This window comes from Egretta garzetta, unplaced genomic scaffold (genome assembly GCF_000687185.1).
Source record: "Egretta garzetta isolate BGI_Z169 unplaced genomic scaffold, ASM68718v1 scaffold384, whole genome shotgun sequence".
Lineage (NCBI taxonomy): Eukaryota > Metazoa > Chordata > Aves > Pelecaniformes > Ardeidae > Egretta > Egretta garzetta.
The window spans coordinates 1,595,199-1,614,576 of NW_009259496.1; the positions used below are offsets into that span (position 1 = coordinate 1,595,199).

A 19,378-nucleotide genomic window follows, 5' to 3' on the forward strand; every position below is an offset into this window, starting at 1 on the left:
AGGGCTGACAGCCTGCCGGGCCGACAGCTGGGGAGCCAGCAGGGCTTGCGAGGCGCCCCTCAGCCCGGTTTTCCTTTGGGAGAGGAGTGCACCCGGCCCGTGACAGCCCTCCCGATCCTAGCCTTTCAGTAGAGCAGGATCAGCCTAAAGAGAGCCCCCCCTTCCCCGCATTTAAACTGAGTCAGAGTTGCCATTATCTGTACCCAAGACATCCTACCAAAATAGTTAGGTCATCGGCAGGACACCACCCACCCCACCCCCACCCCCCGAATTAATTAGGAAGCTTACAGTAACAACAGTTGAAATTTTAGCAAAGTTAAAAGCACGTGAAGATTGGAGAAGTCTTGCTGCTGCTAAATGTTCTCATTGCTGCACAGGTTGTAGTAAAACCACGAGAAGCAACAGCAACCTAATTTTGTTTCACCCTCCCGCTTGCTTTCAGAAACTGAAAAGATAGTTCTTTTCTCAGGGCAGAAATCAAATAAATTCTGAAGTCTTGCTCTTAGGCCACGCTTCTGTAAGTCCAGCCTGCTGCACAGCAGAGGAAGCTGCCTTCTGCAACAGCTAACCTCTTGCCCACAGCACCTCTATTTATAGCTCTATACGCATCTGATGAACCACACCTGAAACCTCTCCCTAACACTGCTGCTTCCGAGCAGGCCTAGCAGTCTCCTTTTGTTGCAATGAATGGACTCAGTCTCTCTGCTGCCCGGCCGGAGGAGTGGGGAGTCGTGCTTCCTCCCTCTCAGATACCAGCTCATGGAAAAGTCGGTTTCTGTCAGCGTTGAGTATGGCATCATTTGACCCATCACGTGTGGCTGCCAAAGAAAATCAAACGCCTGACAAAAGGATCGCTAGATGTGGAGGAGGAATGTTGATTTTCCGTGAGCTTTGTGAATGAAAACTTTTTTAGACAAGTTCTGGTTTTGTCTTGCCGCCTTTGTCTGACTTGCGCTCCCAACCGCCTGCTAATATTGCGGCAGGCGATTGGGTAGCATCTGGCATCGCTGTCTATCTCTTTGCATCTGCCTTGCCCTTCTGCGGCGCTGCCCCGTGAAGCCTGTCTGAACGCTCGCACTTGAGGCTACAGTCTGAATCCTGTTTTCTGGATGGGTCCTGGGTTTCTGCAGCTAGCTAAACTGAACGTTCTGCGTAGGTTTCTTCTTTCCAGAATTAAATGCCAGACTTTTCTCAAGCCAGACAGTCGCTGCTGACTATGTTGGAATATATTTCATGTAGAAAGCCCAAGTAACTTCAGCTCTTCGCTCAGAACGACCTGTTTTAAAAACATTTGAGTTCAGCCACATGTTTGTCCCAGCAGAATATCGGGGTGTCAGTGTTTTATGCCCTACAGATCCTTCATTAAACTGGGAAAACATGGGGATAATGCAGTAAGTTCTAGCATTTCCAGGTTTTAGTTTTTGCTTTGCAAAAAATGATCTGTAACCTCATTAAGTTCGTTAAGGCACCTTAGTTAGCTGACTAAAACCGTGAGGTTTATGCTTTTATGATTTCTTAAGGCTAGAAAAAAACCCAAAAGGGATTGGACAAAGCTTCATTTACTGTGATGATCTAAATAATCATAGTAATTAAGAACAGCTCTTGCCAGATTAGTACGTGTTGCAATCTACCTTATTTGCATTTTGAAACTTGCTTGTTTCGGGACTGCTTTATGGTATTTTTACCATGCCACACTTTAGGAAGACGTGAACCAGTCGCTCAGATAAAGCAAAGCGCTTCCAGTAGTTTCTGGTAGGATGTTTTTTGCCCCACTTCACATACATCCACGAGTCTCCTGACCTTTGCGATTATCATCCGATTAAAAGTGGTGGGAACACTTCAGAAATGCTATGCCAGATCAAAACACAGCTTTTGAGGTTAGCCCCCTCTGTGTAATGATCTGAGCCTTCATCCTTCAGATTTTGCCGCTGCTGTTGCCTAAAACCCTGTTAAGAAACTCCTTAACGCAATTTTTGTTGAAGATGCAAGGCTGGAATCTGCTCATCACCGACTCCAGAGTTCTGTCTTTTTAATGTGGGAAAGTGGTAGGAATAAATGTTTCAAATTTTAGGACGCCTTCCAGCATGGTTAGCAGTGATGCAGATCTTCTGCCAAACAACCGCAAAATTGAAACTAAAAACTTACCAGGCAACTCATAGCTTAGAGTTTGTTGATTTCACTACAGATTACAGGTTTGGAAAAATAAGTAGTCATTTATGTCGAGAGAAATAACTTCTGTTCAGTAACAGAACTACATCTGCACAACCAAAGTAAAACACATAAAAAATGTTTTTATGGCTGCAGGCAGGACTGGCATTGGAAATTTATCTTTTTTATTTATTTATTTTCCCCTCTTTTCATACTGTTACAGCTACGAGGCAGATTTCAGCACTGCTATATTTAAAACAAATGAAAATCTGTTTTGATCCAGTAAGTAGAGCAGGCCAAATACATTCAAAAGCGTTATGTCACTCCAGCTCTGTTGAGAGAAAAAAAAAAAAAAAAAAAAAAAATGTTAATAAATGCTACGTTGTTAAAATATGTTGTTGGGTACAAAGTGGGTTTTGGTTTGTGTGCCTTATACAGATGAATATATTCCCTAAAAGCCTGCATCGCCAGGATTTGGCACGACCACTTAAAGAGCAATGCCGCACTTTTCTGGCAACTGTAGGACAGTGACGAAAATGTCCTTTGCGTTTTAAGTTTGTACGTCTTCAGAATGATTCACGTAAACTTCCAATAGCTTAATCTTATTCGAACACTCAGAAGAAATAGATTCCCATGCGTGGCTTGATTTGAGGATAGTAGGCTTGCACAGGGGACACCGGAGGCCTGGCTTGGCTTGCAGAATCCTTGGTGGTGGTGATAGAGAATAATCGTAGTTCTTCTGGAGCCGAGTTTGAGGGAGGAGAGAATGACTATATTTAGTAATATAAACTTATTTGATCTAGGGAATGTTAAAAATCATGCTACTGAATGTAGGGCAAATGCAAAACCAGCACAGCGTTCTCTGAGTAAATACTTGGTGTAGACTTTAATCCCCTCGTCAGGTAACTTCCTGGAAGGTTGTGCGGGCAGCGGGCCCGGTGTGCGGTGCCGGTAGCTTGAGCGGGTATGGTAGCGAACACAGATGTTCTGGCTCAAGAGGAAGGAATATTCACAATGACGATGATAGGGATTAAAGTCAAGCAGAAGATTACGGTGGTGCTGAGACAAAACATTGTTCTTTTGAATCAGTTTGAGACACGTAGCAACTTCCAGGAGTATACATGAGCTTTTCCAGTATAAAGAAGGTAGGAATTCTCTTAACAGCCGTCTTGTCCATACTGTAGAGTGAATGCTCAGCCTGCAGCAAAGGCGAGCTGGAAAACAGGTTTTGTTCATCCTTGAGAAGAAGCAGCCCTCTTTCCGAATGGCGACTCTGCCTTTGCCTCAAAGTCCTTCATAATGTCCTCCCCATATCTGCAGAGTGATACTCGGGGAGTAGGCTTTCACGTTGTCTACAGCCAGGATATTACATTTAAGGCTATACATCTGATTGTTCTTTCAAATCGAGCTGCTGTGCTTGTATGAACCATAGTTCCCATTTGTCGGAACTGTTGTTATCTTACTATAATCACAGTTATCTGAGAAACTGTACCTGCACACAGAGCATTTTTTCAGTGACTCTCCTAGCAGTAACCTATTTATGGAAGGCCTGACACTGTAGTGAACTGGCATCGTGATTTTTTTAAAGTATTATTTATTCAGTGTACTGTGAGGTAGGGGGTGCTGCTGTCCTGTCAAAAGACTCAATCATACTTCCAAAGTCTTGCAAAAGTCTGAGTAAAGTGGGCACTTTGAACACAGGTATCTCAGCTTCTGCTTTCTTTACCCCTTCTTTTTGTCGGTAAAATTCCTTTAGTGTATATAACCCCCTGGAGCGTTTACCTGTTGAAAAATGTTTCTTAAACTCTGGCATGCAATGACTTCTTTCATACCAGCAGCAAGTTAATACTCTGTTTTGATGCATTTGTTCTTCGTGGGAAAAAAAGCAAGCAAGAGCTACTCTACTTTTTTCTAGTCGAGATTAAAAAAGCCAAGTAGTTGACACCGCTTTCAGTGGATTCTAATAGGCTGTTAAGTTTAACTACAAAAGCTTTTCCAGTTTAGGTGTACCCACGGGGCAAACAGACATCCTTTTGAAGTTTGTTTTGTGGTTTGACAGTCAGATAAATGCAGGAGAGTTTCCAGTGACAGTAGGATTAGTTTAATTCTGTGCTTCCCCCCCCCCCTCTCTTTTTTTAGGGTAGACCTTTATCTTTAAAAGCGAGCAAGTCATGACTTCGGAGTGATGCCCAGTTGTGCTTATGTTATATGTAGGCTCGTTGGTTTGGTTTGTTTCCAGGGGTAATTAGAGCATAGGACAAGTCCTAATAGAGCGAGGTCTACATTTTGAGAATGTACTTCACCTTCTGTGCAAGAAAAAAGCCTGCTGCCATCAGCTGCTTGTTAAATTCTTAGCACTGCTCCTATTAGATCTTTTTTCTGCAGTGCGTCCACTCCAGGGGCTGGCCGGCATGGAGGAGAATTTTCATTTGCCATCTTGTTCTTCTCATCCCTTCTGAAAGTCTGCATCTTTTCTCCTTCACTGCTTGTAACTCTACTGCTTTTCCAGCCTTAAATGAAAACCAACGCAAGGCCAATGATGATAACAAACGAGTTAGGCCAAGTTTTCTTGTGTAGGCTTTCTCTGATCATCTTCAGATTTTGGTTTGAATATTTTGGCTGCCTTTTGTTTTGCCGGTTGGAAGAAGAACGTAAAAAAGAAGCTTAAGTGGAACGGGTGTTATTCCGTATTTCCATGGCTCAGTTACTTGCATTGATCTCTGTTACCATGGATTTTCAATCTCCCCTACTTAAGTTCGGGGCAGCATCGGGAATGCTGCTTGAGCCATGCTGCCTCATAGGGTCTTAGTATGTAAAATAAATTGCTTTTCTTTGTAGGGTGAATTAATCCTTGTAGTGAGTGATAATAATGATTATTACGAAGTCATTGTGGTAACTCTGACTTCATTTTCTGAGGGCACGATGAATCAGTCCTCCGTCCCAGCAAAGGAGCTCACCAGGTTGTTTAGGAAACAGAAACAGATTCTGATAAATGAATCCAAAGTATTCCCGTAAATAGAAGATTAAATAACAGTCTAGAAATTAACCTTTTACAGTTTATTGGTGTCAACTGCTGTTGGTGATTTAGTGTGGTGGTGTAAAGTATATGTACTGTTGCGTAAAAAATACATTTTCCTTGCAAGTTAAATTAGCTACCAGATGCTGAACTCCTTTGACGGCACGAAGATGTATTATGTTACGCCATTCATGCAGTGACTTCTTTACCGAATCTTCGAACGTCTCAGAGTGTGCGTTTGAGTATTTGCAAACAAATCTTTGAGGAAAGATCTCTCCAACAGTTGCAGAGCGGTCTTGACGTCGTGGTGAACAAATCTGTCATGTTCCCTTAGAGGGCAGCTACCTCGGAGGCTTTAGGCAGCAGCTGTCCAATATTAGGTTCCCTTGAATGTAAGATCAAACAACTCATTTTATTGTGGGATTTCTGTGGTCTTATTTACTATTACACTGTGAAATGCTCGGGTCTGTTTTCAATCTCCTTACTTCCCTGGGCTTCATTCCCAACCTGTGGAGGGGAGCGATCGGTAGAAATACTTTGCCTTGCTCAGCCTCTGTTAGGTAGCCAAATTAAGATGTCTTTAATCTGAATTGCCTTTTCAAAAGTGTTTGTTTAGCATTTTTCTTCCTCTTCATTGGTGTGTCGCTCTAGGTCAGACTACAGCCTGCCAGATGGGATGCTGAGAAAAGACCGTGCAACTCTTGGTCAGCTTGGGATAGGTGCCGTGACTGATGCGTTTAGACTGACCCTGCAGTGCTGTAGCAGAGGGCGTAAATACTAAATTAGGGGAATGAATTGTGGTTTAATAGCCACGAGATCACACCTTCTCTTTCTTCAGTTTCTTATCATTTTAGCCACTGCTGCAAAACTTGGAAGCTAGAGCTGCTTTGAAAAGCCAGACCTTTTAAACTTGGAGAAGACAGCCTATTTTCCCTGTTGTCATCTGCTGTTGGAGCAGCTAGCTAGCTTGCTATGGTTGAAATTTTCCTCAAAAATCTGTTTGATGGGGAGGGCCAGCAAGCAAAAACTCCAAAAAAAAAAAAAAAAAGAAAGTTTGCCAAAATTGCTTTGAAAGCAACCAAACCCAGAAACGTCTGCCAACAAGGTTATTGTTTTAATAAGCCACACTACTGTCTTGCCTGTAAACCCGCTCTACGTTTTGAACCGGGGAGGGGAGGGGGCTGGTATCAAGTAGGTTTTGCTGTATGCTAAAATTGAAGGTAAATTCCTTGTACGTTAATTAGCTTGCTCTGCTGCTTTACAGGAAACATCTGAAAAGTGGCTTTTTTAATAAAGTTCCTTGCGAGCTCGTTATATGACATAATCCCCTTCAGCCCACTAAGAACTTCAATTTGTATAGTCTGTGAATTTGCACGAGCGTATAGCTGGAGGTGAAGGGTTGTGCTCTTTGTTTAATCTTGTATGAAGTGATTTGAGCCTCGATAATGTCACTGAAAGAATAGTTTTTAGATGTTGTTGGCACGTCACCTCGTTTGAGGTGTGCTGGTTTTTTGTTACTTGGTTATGTTGAAAAACATTGTACGGTGTTTTAATTTGACAGGATAAAGTTTTAAGTGCTGATAGGCATGTCAGCTGTGGCAGAACTAAGTCTCAGGTGCACTAAATATAATATTCCTGCTTGGAAAAAAAACCCAGAAACTTCTAACTGAAATTAATAAATTTTTTTAAAAAGCTATAGAAAATGAACTGTCTTTAGGTAAGACTAAATACTCGTAACTTTTTCTAGTTAATGCTTATAAAAAGAACAGTCTTACCACAAGCTATTGTTGAAATTCTGTGCGGAGATATTGCTGTGTAATCCCACGTTGATCTTGCGATTCGAAATTGTCTCAATGTTGGGTCACGCTGCAACGTAGTCAGGCCAGAGGTGCTGCGTTGTCACAGCACCCTGAAAGAACGCTTTCACTTGCTTCTTGTTGCATGAAAGAAGTCAGTGTAAGATTAATGAATGTGCAGAACCTGTGGATGAAGGCAAATTTTACTGGTGTCTCCCATATCTGTGTAAAGTTTCCTTAAAATAACGCAGCGGTCCATGCTTCTGACTTGTTGTAGCAATTGAAATTTTAGAGTATGTGAATTCAGAACAATGCATTTAAAAAATCCTCTGCAGCAAGTGTGACTTCAAAGGCTGAGCTTCCTTCATTGTCCTTTCAGTTTGACTTCTAAGATACCTCCAGAGAATCATCCAGAGTGCCTACTCAGAGAGAAGAAAGCTTAATACCTCTCCATCCACCTTCATTTGCTACTCGAAACTAAATTTGAACTTAAGCTTGGTTTTCACACCTTTAGAGGGGGGAAAAAAAAAAAGAACGTGCTGTTTCTTAGTTTCAGCCAAGATGTGTAAGTAGCATGTTTTTATGTAGACATCCTGTCTTAAATAGGTTCTATAACCTCACTCTTTTCCATTAGTGCATACTAATTATTTAATAGATGTTCAAATAAAGCCTCTGCAAATAGGCCTTTTATTTGACTTTAACCTCATGGAGCTTTCTCTGCAGGTAAGAGAAAGCTTTGCAGCAGGAGCAGGTTAGAGATTGAAGATAATCTGGGAATGATTCAGAAATTAAGGCATTACTTTAGTGGTTTGACAGCCTACACTTTCAGAGTAGAAAATGGAAACAACTACAAGACTGGTAGTGAAAAAAATGAATATATGTGAAAACTAATACAGGTGGGGTGGAAATAAAGTTTTGAGTTTATTCAAATCCTTCCAGTTCGTGTATGCATCTCCCTCTCAGGGCAGGGGGAAAGTCTGACATCTGAAATGATGAGTTGGGACGATGTTAGAAAAAATGGCAGCCTTGAGAGTGAATGGGAGGCCAGCGGGTATTTGTTTGCCAGCTACTGAGGTTGAACCAGAAGGCTTACAGAGCATGTACTTTCTCCAGTATTTTGACATCATATGAACTTGCTGAAACTCTGAAATGAAGAACAATTAAGGGTAAGGGCCTCTGTGGAAAATGGAATCAAATGACACGTAGTTTCATAGTAGAAATTTGGCGTTTGTGCCAAAATACTGTTCTGAAGTAAGCAGAAAGAATGCTACTCAGGCTGTTGGGCTTCAGTGAACTGCACTTTTCAATTGTGTGTCCTTAGGTTTCGTCGAAGCTGGAGAATGGAAAACACGGCAGGTTTCATAAGATGGCTAAGGTATGGGGTGAAGAGGAGGCAGTAATAGGTTATGATAAAACAAGGGCTTCTTGGTTGTTGGAGTTGCGTGGGTGATATTTTTGGCACCAGGCTGTTAGTGATGTCTGTTAACGTGGCCGCGCAAGCCGCGTGCGCTATGCAGCGTGAGCAAATTTCATACCTGGGATGTCATCAGAACAAGTGAGGAGCAGAAAATCATCGGGAGGAATTGGATGATTTTGAAGATAAGGGGATGATTCAGAATGAAAATATTAAGGAGTAGAAGACTTAAGGACTAAGAAAAAGAATTTCTGCTTTTTGTCAGAGAGGGCAGATGGTTGATTCACCACTTGGAAGGAAGAGATGCATTGACAACAATATGAACGTGGTGGGATGCCAAGGAGTGACATACTTCTGCGGAGACAGGGAGGTACTGTGGTCACTGAGCGCTGACTGGAGGCAGCAACGTCTGGAAAAGGAGTAGGATGGTGAGAAATGAGTGGTGGAGTAAGGGAAATGTAAAAAAAAAAAGTCCAGAATATGTACTCGACTGAAGTGGCGACCGAAGCTAAGGCGGACAGATTGCTCTCTGCCTGCCCTTTTTGTTTGCTCCTGTCATGTCAGGTCAAGGCCAGACAGAGCAAGCCTGTCATCCTTCACACCAGTGTGGGAAAACGTGGAAGCAAAAGCTATGGGACAGAATGTCAAACACTTTCTACTAAAAAAAAAAAAAATGCCTGTTTTCAGTTGCTGCTTTTTTGTCTTGGATTATTTTTTAATTTGTGTATTTTTTATTTTTTAATCTCGGCACAAAAATGCAGTTCTTCTTAACACTGAAATTAAGGTGAAACTAGATATTTTGCTAATGGATTGCAGTCTGTCCCTGCTAAGGGTTTCGCTGTTAACTTAAATGGGAGATTTTGTGCTGTGGATTGAAAAAGCCTTTAATACCAGCCCTACCAATGATCCATGCAGGCGCTAATATGGAATATTGGATCGTATGCTTTGATTTGCTTTTAGATTACTGAACAAAACAACCAAATGAGACCCCCCCCCAAAATGTTAGATGTGTAAATAATGGAATTTAGGAATGTTGGATGTGTTTATAAAGTCTGCTTTTATTTGTGAAATTTGTTTCCAAAGTTCTACAGGAAGAATTTTTAGTGAAGCTAGGCTGATAAGTGCTCACTGCTGGAATTCTGGATTCCTTCGAGGTGTACATGAAGCATCTCTCTCCAAGGAACTTGAGGAGGAGAGCTAGTACAAAGAGTGCTGTCTTGATGACGCAGTCTGTGAGCTTCTTACAGAACAACAGAAAGTGGCGACATGGCAAAAATGAAAGGTAGCATGTTTCATCTTTGGTACCAAAATTAGGATATAATAGAAGATGTAGGGTGTCAAATTTCTATATCCTTTCAATAGCTACAATGGGCTAAAATGACTGAGTGTATATAGGTTTCAATTAAAAAAAAAAAAGTGCCTGGAACAGAGAATATTAACACCAACTTCAGGGTTTGCTTATAGTCATTGTTTCCTCCTTTTCATTCAGTGCTTTATGTTCACTAGGAAAGCCGGGAAAACAATTAATAACAGGAGGCTTTATTCAGTAAATTCAGCCCTTCCAGTCTGTAAGGAAACAGGGACATTCAGCGAGGCAGCCAGCAATTCTTGACAAGGTTTTATCCTGAACTTTTCCTATAGGTGCCTGAATAGGAATGAAAGGCAAGGGGTCAGATTAATTTAACAGCAACTGTACTTGCCCCCCAAAAGACTTGTTCTCTCTCTGACTTTCAGTGCAGAATTTGTCCTACTGTTAACAAGGCAGAGTGTTAATCTCCACTATCTAAAATAAAACTGGGGTTGTGTTTAATTTGGCTTATAGCATAGTTTCAGTTCTTGGTTTACAAGAAGTAGGAAAGAGTTTTGTGGTGGGGTGTGTGTGTGTGTACCTATGTGTGGTGGGTTGGGTTTTATTTCCCCCACATACCCATCCTTGATTGTGATCTGTTTTAAGTCTTTTTCTCCCACCCTTTACCTCTTGTTAATTAGGTCTTTCCATATTTCTGGATTCATATAAATGACTTTGAAAAATGTTTGGCTTAATTAGCTGTTTTTCCCAGAATTCAATATGTATTCTGTGGGGAAGTTCTTGCCTCAAGGTGTTTTTAAGTTAAAAAAAAAAAACAAAACAACATCACTTTGGAAAAGTGAAGAAAACAAAAATCTCCAGTAGTTTTCTGCAGAAAGGAAGTGGCATGAAAAACCTTCTGAGTTCAGTTAACCTTTTGGGTTTCAGTAGTGGGAAGATCTTGACACTTGATGTGTTCCATGGGATAGAAATTTGCATTAGAGCAAGGGACTGTTGCCTTCACATGACAGGTATTTAGCCATTTTCACGGCTATCTATACTAAGAGACTATCACAAACTGGTGTTATGGTCTGAGTTTTACAGAGCTGTTCTTGATACTTCATTTTCTGCCAAGCTTTTAAATCTGGGGGCAGCACCGTTGTCCCTTACAGTGAAATGAGCCGTATTGCTTCTGTCAGTAAGGTGCTTATGAGCAGTGACTTGCACACAGGGCATGCAAACTGGTTAGTAAGTCTAGAGGGAGCCCCAGTGAGGTTGGTGAAAATACGCATGGATTAAATGCATATTTAGTGCAGGCAGGGTGTGCACAATGTGCGTGCCTGGGTTCGGGATGCTTGAGAACAAAGTAGAGATGAGGGGACAGAAAGTTCTGTGATGTGAAGATCAGTAGACAGACCGTTTCCTTAGGGTAACTGGAAATTGGGCATTTGCTGATGTTACTCAAGAAGGTCAGCTGGGACTTCAGGGCAATCGTAATTCCATCATTCCAAATGAAGATGATTGAAATGACTTCCCTAGACCTGATTTCATTTGTTACGATGGGATCTCTGCACACAATTGCAGCTTTGGACCTGTTTCACATTCTGCATCATCTTGCTTGCTGCTTGCTTGCTTGCTGCTCAGTTACTTACCTGGCTTTGCTCACCGGTCTTAGTGACTGAATAGCTAAGAGATGTCACCTCAAACCCCAGTTCTGTGCATCGGTTTAATGCCTTGCTGTTTGATAGCTGAGAAGGGTTGCTGTTGAGTCTAGGTTGGCCTTCGCTAGCAGTCAGTTTAAACTTCGCCTACGGTCTTCACACTTGCGCAGAGAGGGTCCTGCGCTTGGCCACAGCCTGACACTGATACTTCTTATACTGGAGTTTGGTTTAGCCATACTGCTAAGCCAGCTTCCCAAGGTCTAGCGTATCCTGGCGTCCAACAGCCTGACACAGAAATTAAATCCTGCGCAAAGGATGGGAGTGGATATGCAGAGGCTGGGCAGGTATACCATCACTAATCAACCCATCAATGAACATGCCACATGGAATAAAGATAATGGAAACTTTTTAGGTATTTAACAAGGTATAAAACCTGTTATAAGAAGTCAAGGTTGTATCTTCTTGTACAACAAAACATACTAAAGTGTTTTCTTCTTTTTAGTCCAAGTGGTAAGAAGTTCAGAAGCAAGCCTCAGTTGGCAAGATACCTGGGAAACACTGTTGATCTCAGCAGTTTTGACTTCAGAACGGGAAAGATGATGCCCAGTAAATTGCAGAAGAACAAACAGAGACTAAGGAATGATTCTCTCAATCAAAATAAGGTTTGTTAGTAAATACTGTGTTTAAGGATATCCTAAGAATTTCCTTGCCTGTAGTTCATTTAGCAATTTCTTTTCTGCTTAAAGCAGTCCGCTTCTAAGATGTAAATGTATGTTTAATATTTAGTAGTGGTAGAGATGTAAATTTATAAATAGAAGGAATACTCTGCTACCACCAAGAAAATACTAAGGTGAGGTTAAGTATGAATCAAAAGCTTGAGTAATTCAGGAGTTGGCTTGGGAATAAGAACCTCAGTGCTAGTCATCTGCCTGAATGATATTCCTCTAAATGGGATGAGTTAGGACTGTCGACACCAAGAGATTCTCCTGTGCAAGGCTTCAAATTGCTATGTTCATCTTCCTGTTCTGAGATGAAATAGTTCACATTTTGAATGTGTGCAGTATGTGCCAGGAAGCTTGTTTGCTGAGGCAAATGTATTTATCTGTACAAATCTGGATGTCTGTGTGCAGCTATGTAGCTTAACAAGGCCAGGTGTTTCTCTGTTTAAGATTGGGCCTTTCTCAATTGATCTGATTGTTGTCTGTTTCTTTCTGAACAACAGTGAATACTGAAGAAAATGTATAAGAATAGAAGTGAAGCATACGGAAGTGAAATAACTGAGGTAGCACATAGGGACATGACCAGTAAATTTAGCTGATGCTCATAATATGTTCCTGGAGAAACTTCAGAAACCTCATACAACAGTTTGAAAGGATTTCTATAACAACCTGCAATGTTTTCTTTTTAAACTGTTTTATTCCTCAGGATTTCATAATTTACAGTGGTGTATGAAAATACCTAACAAGTTACAGCTATGTCTTGTGCACTGATGTTTTTTGTCATCTGCCGTTTGTAATGCGTGAACCACACATTTCATGCTGATTTCATTTTTATTTAAAGCATGTGTTCAAATTATTTAATATTTTCTTCCCACAGATATCAGGCTTTCAAATGATATAACATTTGGGGGTAGTCCAAGAAAAGGCTTTGGTTAGGTTTTTGGCATGAGCAGAAATTACAAAATTTGGTATATAGAGCCTAGACGAGTCTGTGCTCACTTTGTATTCCTGTGATCTTAGATTACTTGAATGTTACTCACAGTAGCTCTGTTAAATACAAGATTAGAAAGAAATGCTTTTTTTTTTAGGTAAATAACATTTATTATTCTGAGTGACTGAATCTGTAACTCATGAGCTTGCAAGAATTTCTCCAGTATTCCTGTGATAGTTAAAAATGAGATCTCAACTTATTCCTGAAGTTTACGTTCTCTTCCACAGATCCTGAAAGACATTGGTTGTGGTCATCTTCTGGCCTGCCTTGCAGCCGTGCTGCTGGGGGGCCATAAAAGCCAGACTCCCTTGGGCAAGTTTGTGTATAAACTTGTTCATATTTGATGGGTTGTTTGGTTTTGTACAAACAATTTACCACAAATGTTTTCTAAATTCTTTGGCTCCCCTTATGTTTCAAGAAGGAATAGCAAAATAGACTTGAGTCTTCCTTCTCAGACGTGTCTAGGCAGTTGGATTTATGCAGCTGGTGGATGGAAATGCTGTCTTGCCATACTTGTAACCTTTGAGATTCTCATCATTGACGGACTAGAACTCAATGTCAAGACTGACACAGTAAATGCCACCGGGCTCAAAATGGCCCTGGGGATAGTATATGCTAATGAATGCTCTTCATTTTGTGATGTTAATGGGCAACAGTGTAAACGACGTGGAAATATTCTTCAAGAAAATACTTACCTCCAACCCTAGCCTTGTGCGTTCTTCCTGACCTTTCAGTGTTGGCAGTAAAGGCATATATTTGATACGTTTATTTACGGTAGGAGTTTTGCTTCAACCTATGCTAATCTTCCCATTGGCTTCTGTGTAACCATTTTTACATTTCACTTGCAAATTGAGTTACTTTATTTATTTGCAGTGCTTTCAAAGAGGCAATGAAATAAGGAATACAATTGAATATGAATCCAGTAGATACGACGTACTGCTGTGATTATATAAAAATATGCTTATCAATTCTTTCTGTTGAAAAGAAATCATAATAGAGGCTACTGGTTAAACATGCCGTCTGCTTGTAAGTGACTTCTTAGGTTAAAGGATCTGGAGGGCCTACAAATGCATTGCTGAGGTTTTAAAATGTTTTTATGTCTGGGGCACATTGATGCTTCTAGAAATGCGTGTCTTTGCAAAGGCAGTGGACTGAAATTCTTTTGGAAGCTGTTGTTGGAGCATAAAATACTCCTGATGAGTAAAAACGAGCGGGGAACGTTTCTGCTAGCTGATACACTGCTGTAGTTCCCAGAGTAGGAAGAGACTTTGTTCTGTGATAGCGGTCAAGCAGTGTAAAAGCCCGCAGTACGTCTGTGTTTCTGAAGGCTGCAGTTTTGTAGGTGTGCCTGGAACTGAATATCGTGAGCTTAATCGCCATCGGAAATGAAGTAATCTGTGTCTGACCATTTGGAACATGCAGAGAGTGTCTTTATCTGGAAAGCTCAAAAGAGCTTTCTGTTCTTCAGGAGAGGTGGTGTTGTAGGGATCTCTGTTACTTATTTCTGTTAGGATGTACTGGAATCTTTTCCTTTGTTGTGAATAAATCTTATGGCTGGCTGGCTGATGATATGTTGTGAAAAAGAGTTTCTCCGAGTATCAGTCGCTTCCTGTTAACGTGCAATGATTTTTTTTTTTTTTTTTTCCCCCTGTACATCTGAAGATCTGCAGGTGCTGGAGACGGGTGAGCTTAGCAAGTTTCTGTACTACAGAGTTTATTTCTGCTGTTCAAAACTCGGTGCCACAAATGAGAGACTGTTTATTTAGGATGAGATCAGAAAGCCCAGAGATGACTATGAGCAGAAAGGAAATAAAATAGAAAGGTGGTTAAGATTATAATTATAGTACTTAGGAATTGATCTGTTCTTAGTTTAAGAACTAGTTTATCCTAGTGACCATTTTCTAGTATGTAGCTTCAGTAAGAAGTATATGGGACATCTAGCCCTTGAACCTGTGTTTCCTGCATAGTTTCTCAGAGTTTCACTTTAATTCTGGGGGCCATATCATTAATGTAGCTGAATTGTCTGAATTTCTCACGCTGCCTGAAGAAATCTCCCTTTTTATTTTTCTAAGTTTAATGGATTTCTTTTTTAACTCCTCTTCAAGTCACATTACTGGCCAAAAGGAACCTGTGAATATTTTTCATGAACTTGAAATGAAGACCTTTGTTCTAGAAATGTTTGCTAAACCATACTTACCCCCATATGGCAGACGGCTCTGTGATATTATTGGGTTTGTCAGTTTTAATAGGTATTTTACCACTAATACTGATGCTCCTGCAGAGAATGCCCTGGGGGCATGGACTTCAAAGCTTCAAATACTACTTTGAACTTGATGTCACAAGATCAGGGAATGTGAAGCTTGTAGGATAGGCAAGGTCTATCAAGGTTCTGGGGTGAATTAAGTTATGTGGCATGTGGGAAGTTCGTCCTCAAAATACTTTGTGCAAATTTAAGTACGTGCGAGTACTGTCTAGCTCTAGTTGGTGATTCTGTGCTCATCAGAGGTGCTTTAATTATATATGAAAATATATACGAAGTCTAACATTAGACTTCCTGTTGTCATCATCAGTGGGGAATACCCACCATGCAAAGCACATGCTAAAAGCAATGACCGAAGTATCTGAAAGTATTTTTCTAGTGGACTGGGACTACCTGGGTGAAACATTAGGAGAAGATTGATGTCTAGATTTATTTATAAGCTTAGATTCTCACTTCCACTTTGTATAAAAAGCTCTCACAATTTCTGTGCTAACTGAATGGTAATTTCTCTGGTTGGTTAGACCTATTAAGTGTGATTGGGCAGAAGTACTCCTGTTCTGTTGCCATCTGCTTTGGCTGTGGAAACCCTGGTCCCAGTTAGACAAGAATGAACAGTGGTGGAGCTGAAGCTGTGCTGCTTTTCCCATCTGAACACAGTAATACTGCCAGACATGGAGATGGTTAGTTTCTGGCTGTAAGTTTATAAACCAGAAATGATAGGTGCCTGAATTTCTGAGGAAGACTTCCGTTGGAATTTGTGGGTTTAGCCTTATTATATTTAAATGAGTTAACTGCTACCCAGAAAAGATGAAGAAAGGGGACCTATAAAATAACACAGTATATTTAAAGGAGTGGTTGGAACAGAGACCTGTGATCAGAATGGCTTCCGTTGAAAAGAACAGATTTCTAGAACTCTTTCAGAATTCACCCATATGTTCTAGCATGTTTCTTCTGTTGGTCTGGAAAACTGGTTTGGCTCTTAGGAGAGGGTGAGCAAACCAGTATTAAGCAAGGATTCCCCAAATGCTGCAGTGCTAACCTATAAATGAGTCATATTGTTGCATAGCTAAGAATACGCATAGTACTCTCGATCAATCACCTTCTTTGCCATCTGCATGAAAAATTGAGGCCTGAAATTTTAAAACTAGCCCTTCATTTAGGTTATGTTGACATGCCTAGATAAATAAGAAGCGTTACTCTGTTGCTCTTTCCTATCAGTTACATTCCTTAGAACTACATGGAGGAATTCCTCATTTTTAACTACCAGGAAGGATCTAGTAGCATCATGTCATCCCCTCCCTTGCCTCTCTTCCCACCCACATGAATTGCACAGTTGGATAGGAGCCACCAACACAATAACCGCTGTAATGCGTAAGGATGTATTTGGGGATTAAGTGGCTTGCCTGTAGAACGGTCTTCATCATGAAAATTACTTTCTCTGGATGATATTCTCTTCACTGCTAGTTTGTAGATTATGCACTGTACCCGTACAGGAAGAATGACTTCACTCCCTTTCTCATCAGCCCTCCACCTTGCGATAACAGGTACGCCAAAATACAGGACATTCTGGTGATGGAGGAGCTACCCTGCCAGGTTGCTCTAGCAAAGCTCTAAAAGAGGGATACGTGCTTTTAAAATAATAATTTAATCCGAGACAGATGCCGTGAAGAGAAGGCTTATCACTTAATAAGCCTAAGCCTCTCGCTATATTTTTACTTTCATTTTTATACAGATCGTTACGGAATATCTATAGTCAGTGTTCTAACTTTCATTGTCTGGAATTCCAGAGTGTCCAGCTTAGGAACAAATGATTTTTAAACAAGCATGTGCTCTCTGGTTCTTAACATAGTCTCTTTTACAAAGTTGTGTAGTCCACACTGTATAATCTAAATATGGAGGAGTTGAAGATTGAGATTTAATTCCCATTTCTAAGCCAACAGATTGCTTTCTGTCATATAGTTAGGAGTCTAAGTAAGGGGAGTCTAAGGGGCTTGTTCTGTTGGCACAGCCTTCAGACTGGCAGTCTGCTTTTTGGATAGAGAGACAGATTTAGACCAGCTGGAATGGTGTGCAGGTGATGATGGACCCTTTCCTTTCTTCATCGATCTTGGGGATTTGGGGAGAATTCCATTCCCCCACCCCAAATACTCCTGGGGTTGTTGCTGGGGGGAGGGGTTCAGGCACTACGGGCCTAAGGGTTGGATGTGTGACAAGATATTATTGGTGACGTTGTATCTGATGCCTGGGAATCACCGGTTCACAAACCTGATAAAAATGAGCTTTGCCAAATGACTTTGTTAAAGTTGATACAGTTTTAATTTCATTCCAGAATAAATTACTGCACTTAATTAAGAATTGTTTGATGTAGGAAATTTGTAACTGAAGCTACGTAGGAAGTTGCTGTTCTTATAGACTTGGAACTCTATAAACTGTTGGCTACAAACATATTTTAATGAAGCTTTGGAGATTCCATTTTGACATCTGATGGCGAAGCTGTCTTTTTGCAGAACGTAAGTCACTTGCACAGTTAACATACGTATTTTAACAAAAGAAAAGATGGGCTTTTCAAGCAGTTTGAGTCTTCCCAAGAAGGTGAAAAAGTGTGGAACCAGTCAAGTGTTAACTTTTTTTTTCACTTTAAAATGGATGACTGCAAAGGCTAGTTAAGTACAGCATTTAAGGGAAATCTTTACTCCAAAAAAAAAGACTCCTCCTTTTGCACATCAGTAGAAGAGGGTGAATCCAACGTTAATTTGTGTGGTTTTTCTGTATAATTTTTCTTAATTCACTTTTTTTCTTTTTTTAACAGGGAAAACCAGACTTGAATACGACTTTACCAATCAGACAAACTGCATCGATTTTCAAACAACCGGTCACCAAAGTTACCAATCATCCTAGTAACAAAGTAAGATCTGATCCACAGCGAGTGACAGAGCAGCCACGACAGGTAAGAGTTAGTCTGTTTTCATTGTTACTGCTCAGCAAGTTGAAACGAGCTGAAAATGTGCTTATTTTCAGTTGTGCTTCAATTACAGATAGGAATTCCTGTCTCGAAGGTTACTTACAGACATGTGTGTAACACATACAATTTAAAAAAACCCAAACAGAAATAACAGTCAGTTCATATGGAGATTAGTTTTTCTTAGTCCAAAACTTCATTCGTATTTGATTACCATGTTCCTCTTGAAATTCAGATGTATGCTGTACTGTAAAAATTCGACATCAAACATAAAAAAAAGTCATGTGCAGCTTCTTAATAGAAATTTATAAAATACATGGTTATCATCAGGAAGTAATATCTCTCTTTTACATAGAAGAACTTTGTGGAAAATCAATAAAAACCTGTATTTTAAATCCCTCTTTCACTGTATTGCTCCTATAAATACAAAACACAGTAACATAAACTCATCTTAAACAACTTTTCCTTTAGCTGCTTTTCTTTCTATCAATGACAGATCACCTGTTCACACAATGCTTTTTTTGGGTTTTATTTTATGGGGAGCTGAGAAGAAGCAGAAATCTAGTTAACAAACGAATGATCGGCTAGGTAATGTAGTGTGTATTGGGTTGAGGTATTGTTTTTAAATCTGACTTGTATTTTTTGAGTCATGGCATTACTACCATCAAATTGAAACACCTTATTCTATCTTAGGAGTCCAGGGATGAGATGAAAAGGCAGAGGCACATTCACATTTTTGTACACTTGTATGTCACTAACTTTTAACAACATTTCCTTTGAAACTCGAGCTGTCTCTAATATTGCACTTTCAAACATCTTGAATACTGTTCTTGTAAGAAATAACATAAGGAATTCAGACTCTGCATCCTCTAAATTCAGGTGAGAAAGAAAAAGAAGAAATATCGAGCCGTATTGGATCATCTTGTTGAGCTGTCTTTTAGCAAGATTTGAAGGCCTCAGCTAACCTCACTGTTGGTCCCATGAAGTTCAACAGGGGCCATGTAAGTTTATCGCATTCAGATCTAAAAGATGCATAATTGCATGTGTCTATTGATTCTCTTCACATTCTTTGGGTTTTCCTTTTGAACTACTACACTTTGTGTGTCAGGAGGTTTCTTTTGTTTGT

At 40.4% G+C, this 19,378-nt stretch overlaps 1 protein-coding gene across 2 annotated transcripts in view; it reads left to right on the forward strand.

Moving 5' to 3' along the window:
• MBD2 (methyl-CpG binding domain protein 2) overlaps window positions 1-19,378 on the forward strand; it is a 36,899-nt gene that overhangs the window by 1,405 nt on the left and 16,116 nt on the right. For both annotated transcript variants that reach the window (XM_035892954.1, XM_035892953.1), the window contains 2 exons: window positions 11,826-11,985; window positions 18,103-18,240. In XM_035892954.1, the coding sequence (XP_035748847.1) occupies window positions 11,826-11,985; window positions 18,103-18,240 (298 nt within the window). The remainder of the gene's footprint in view (window positions 1-11,825; window positions 11,986-18,102; window positions 18,241-19,378) is intronic.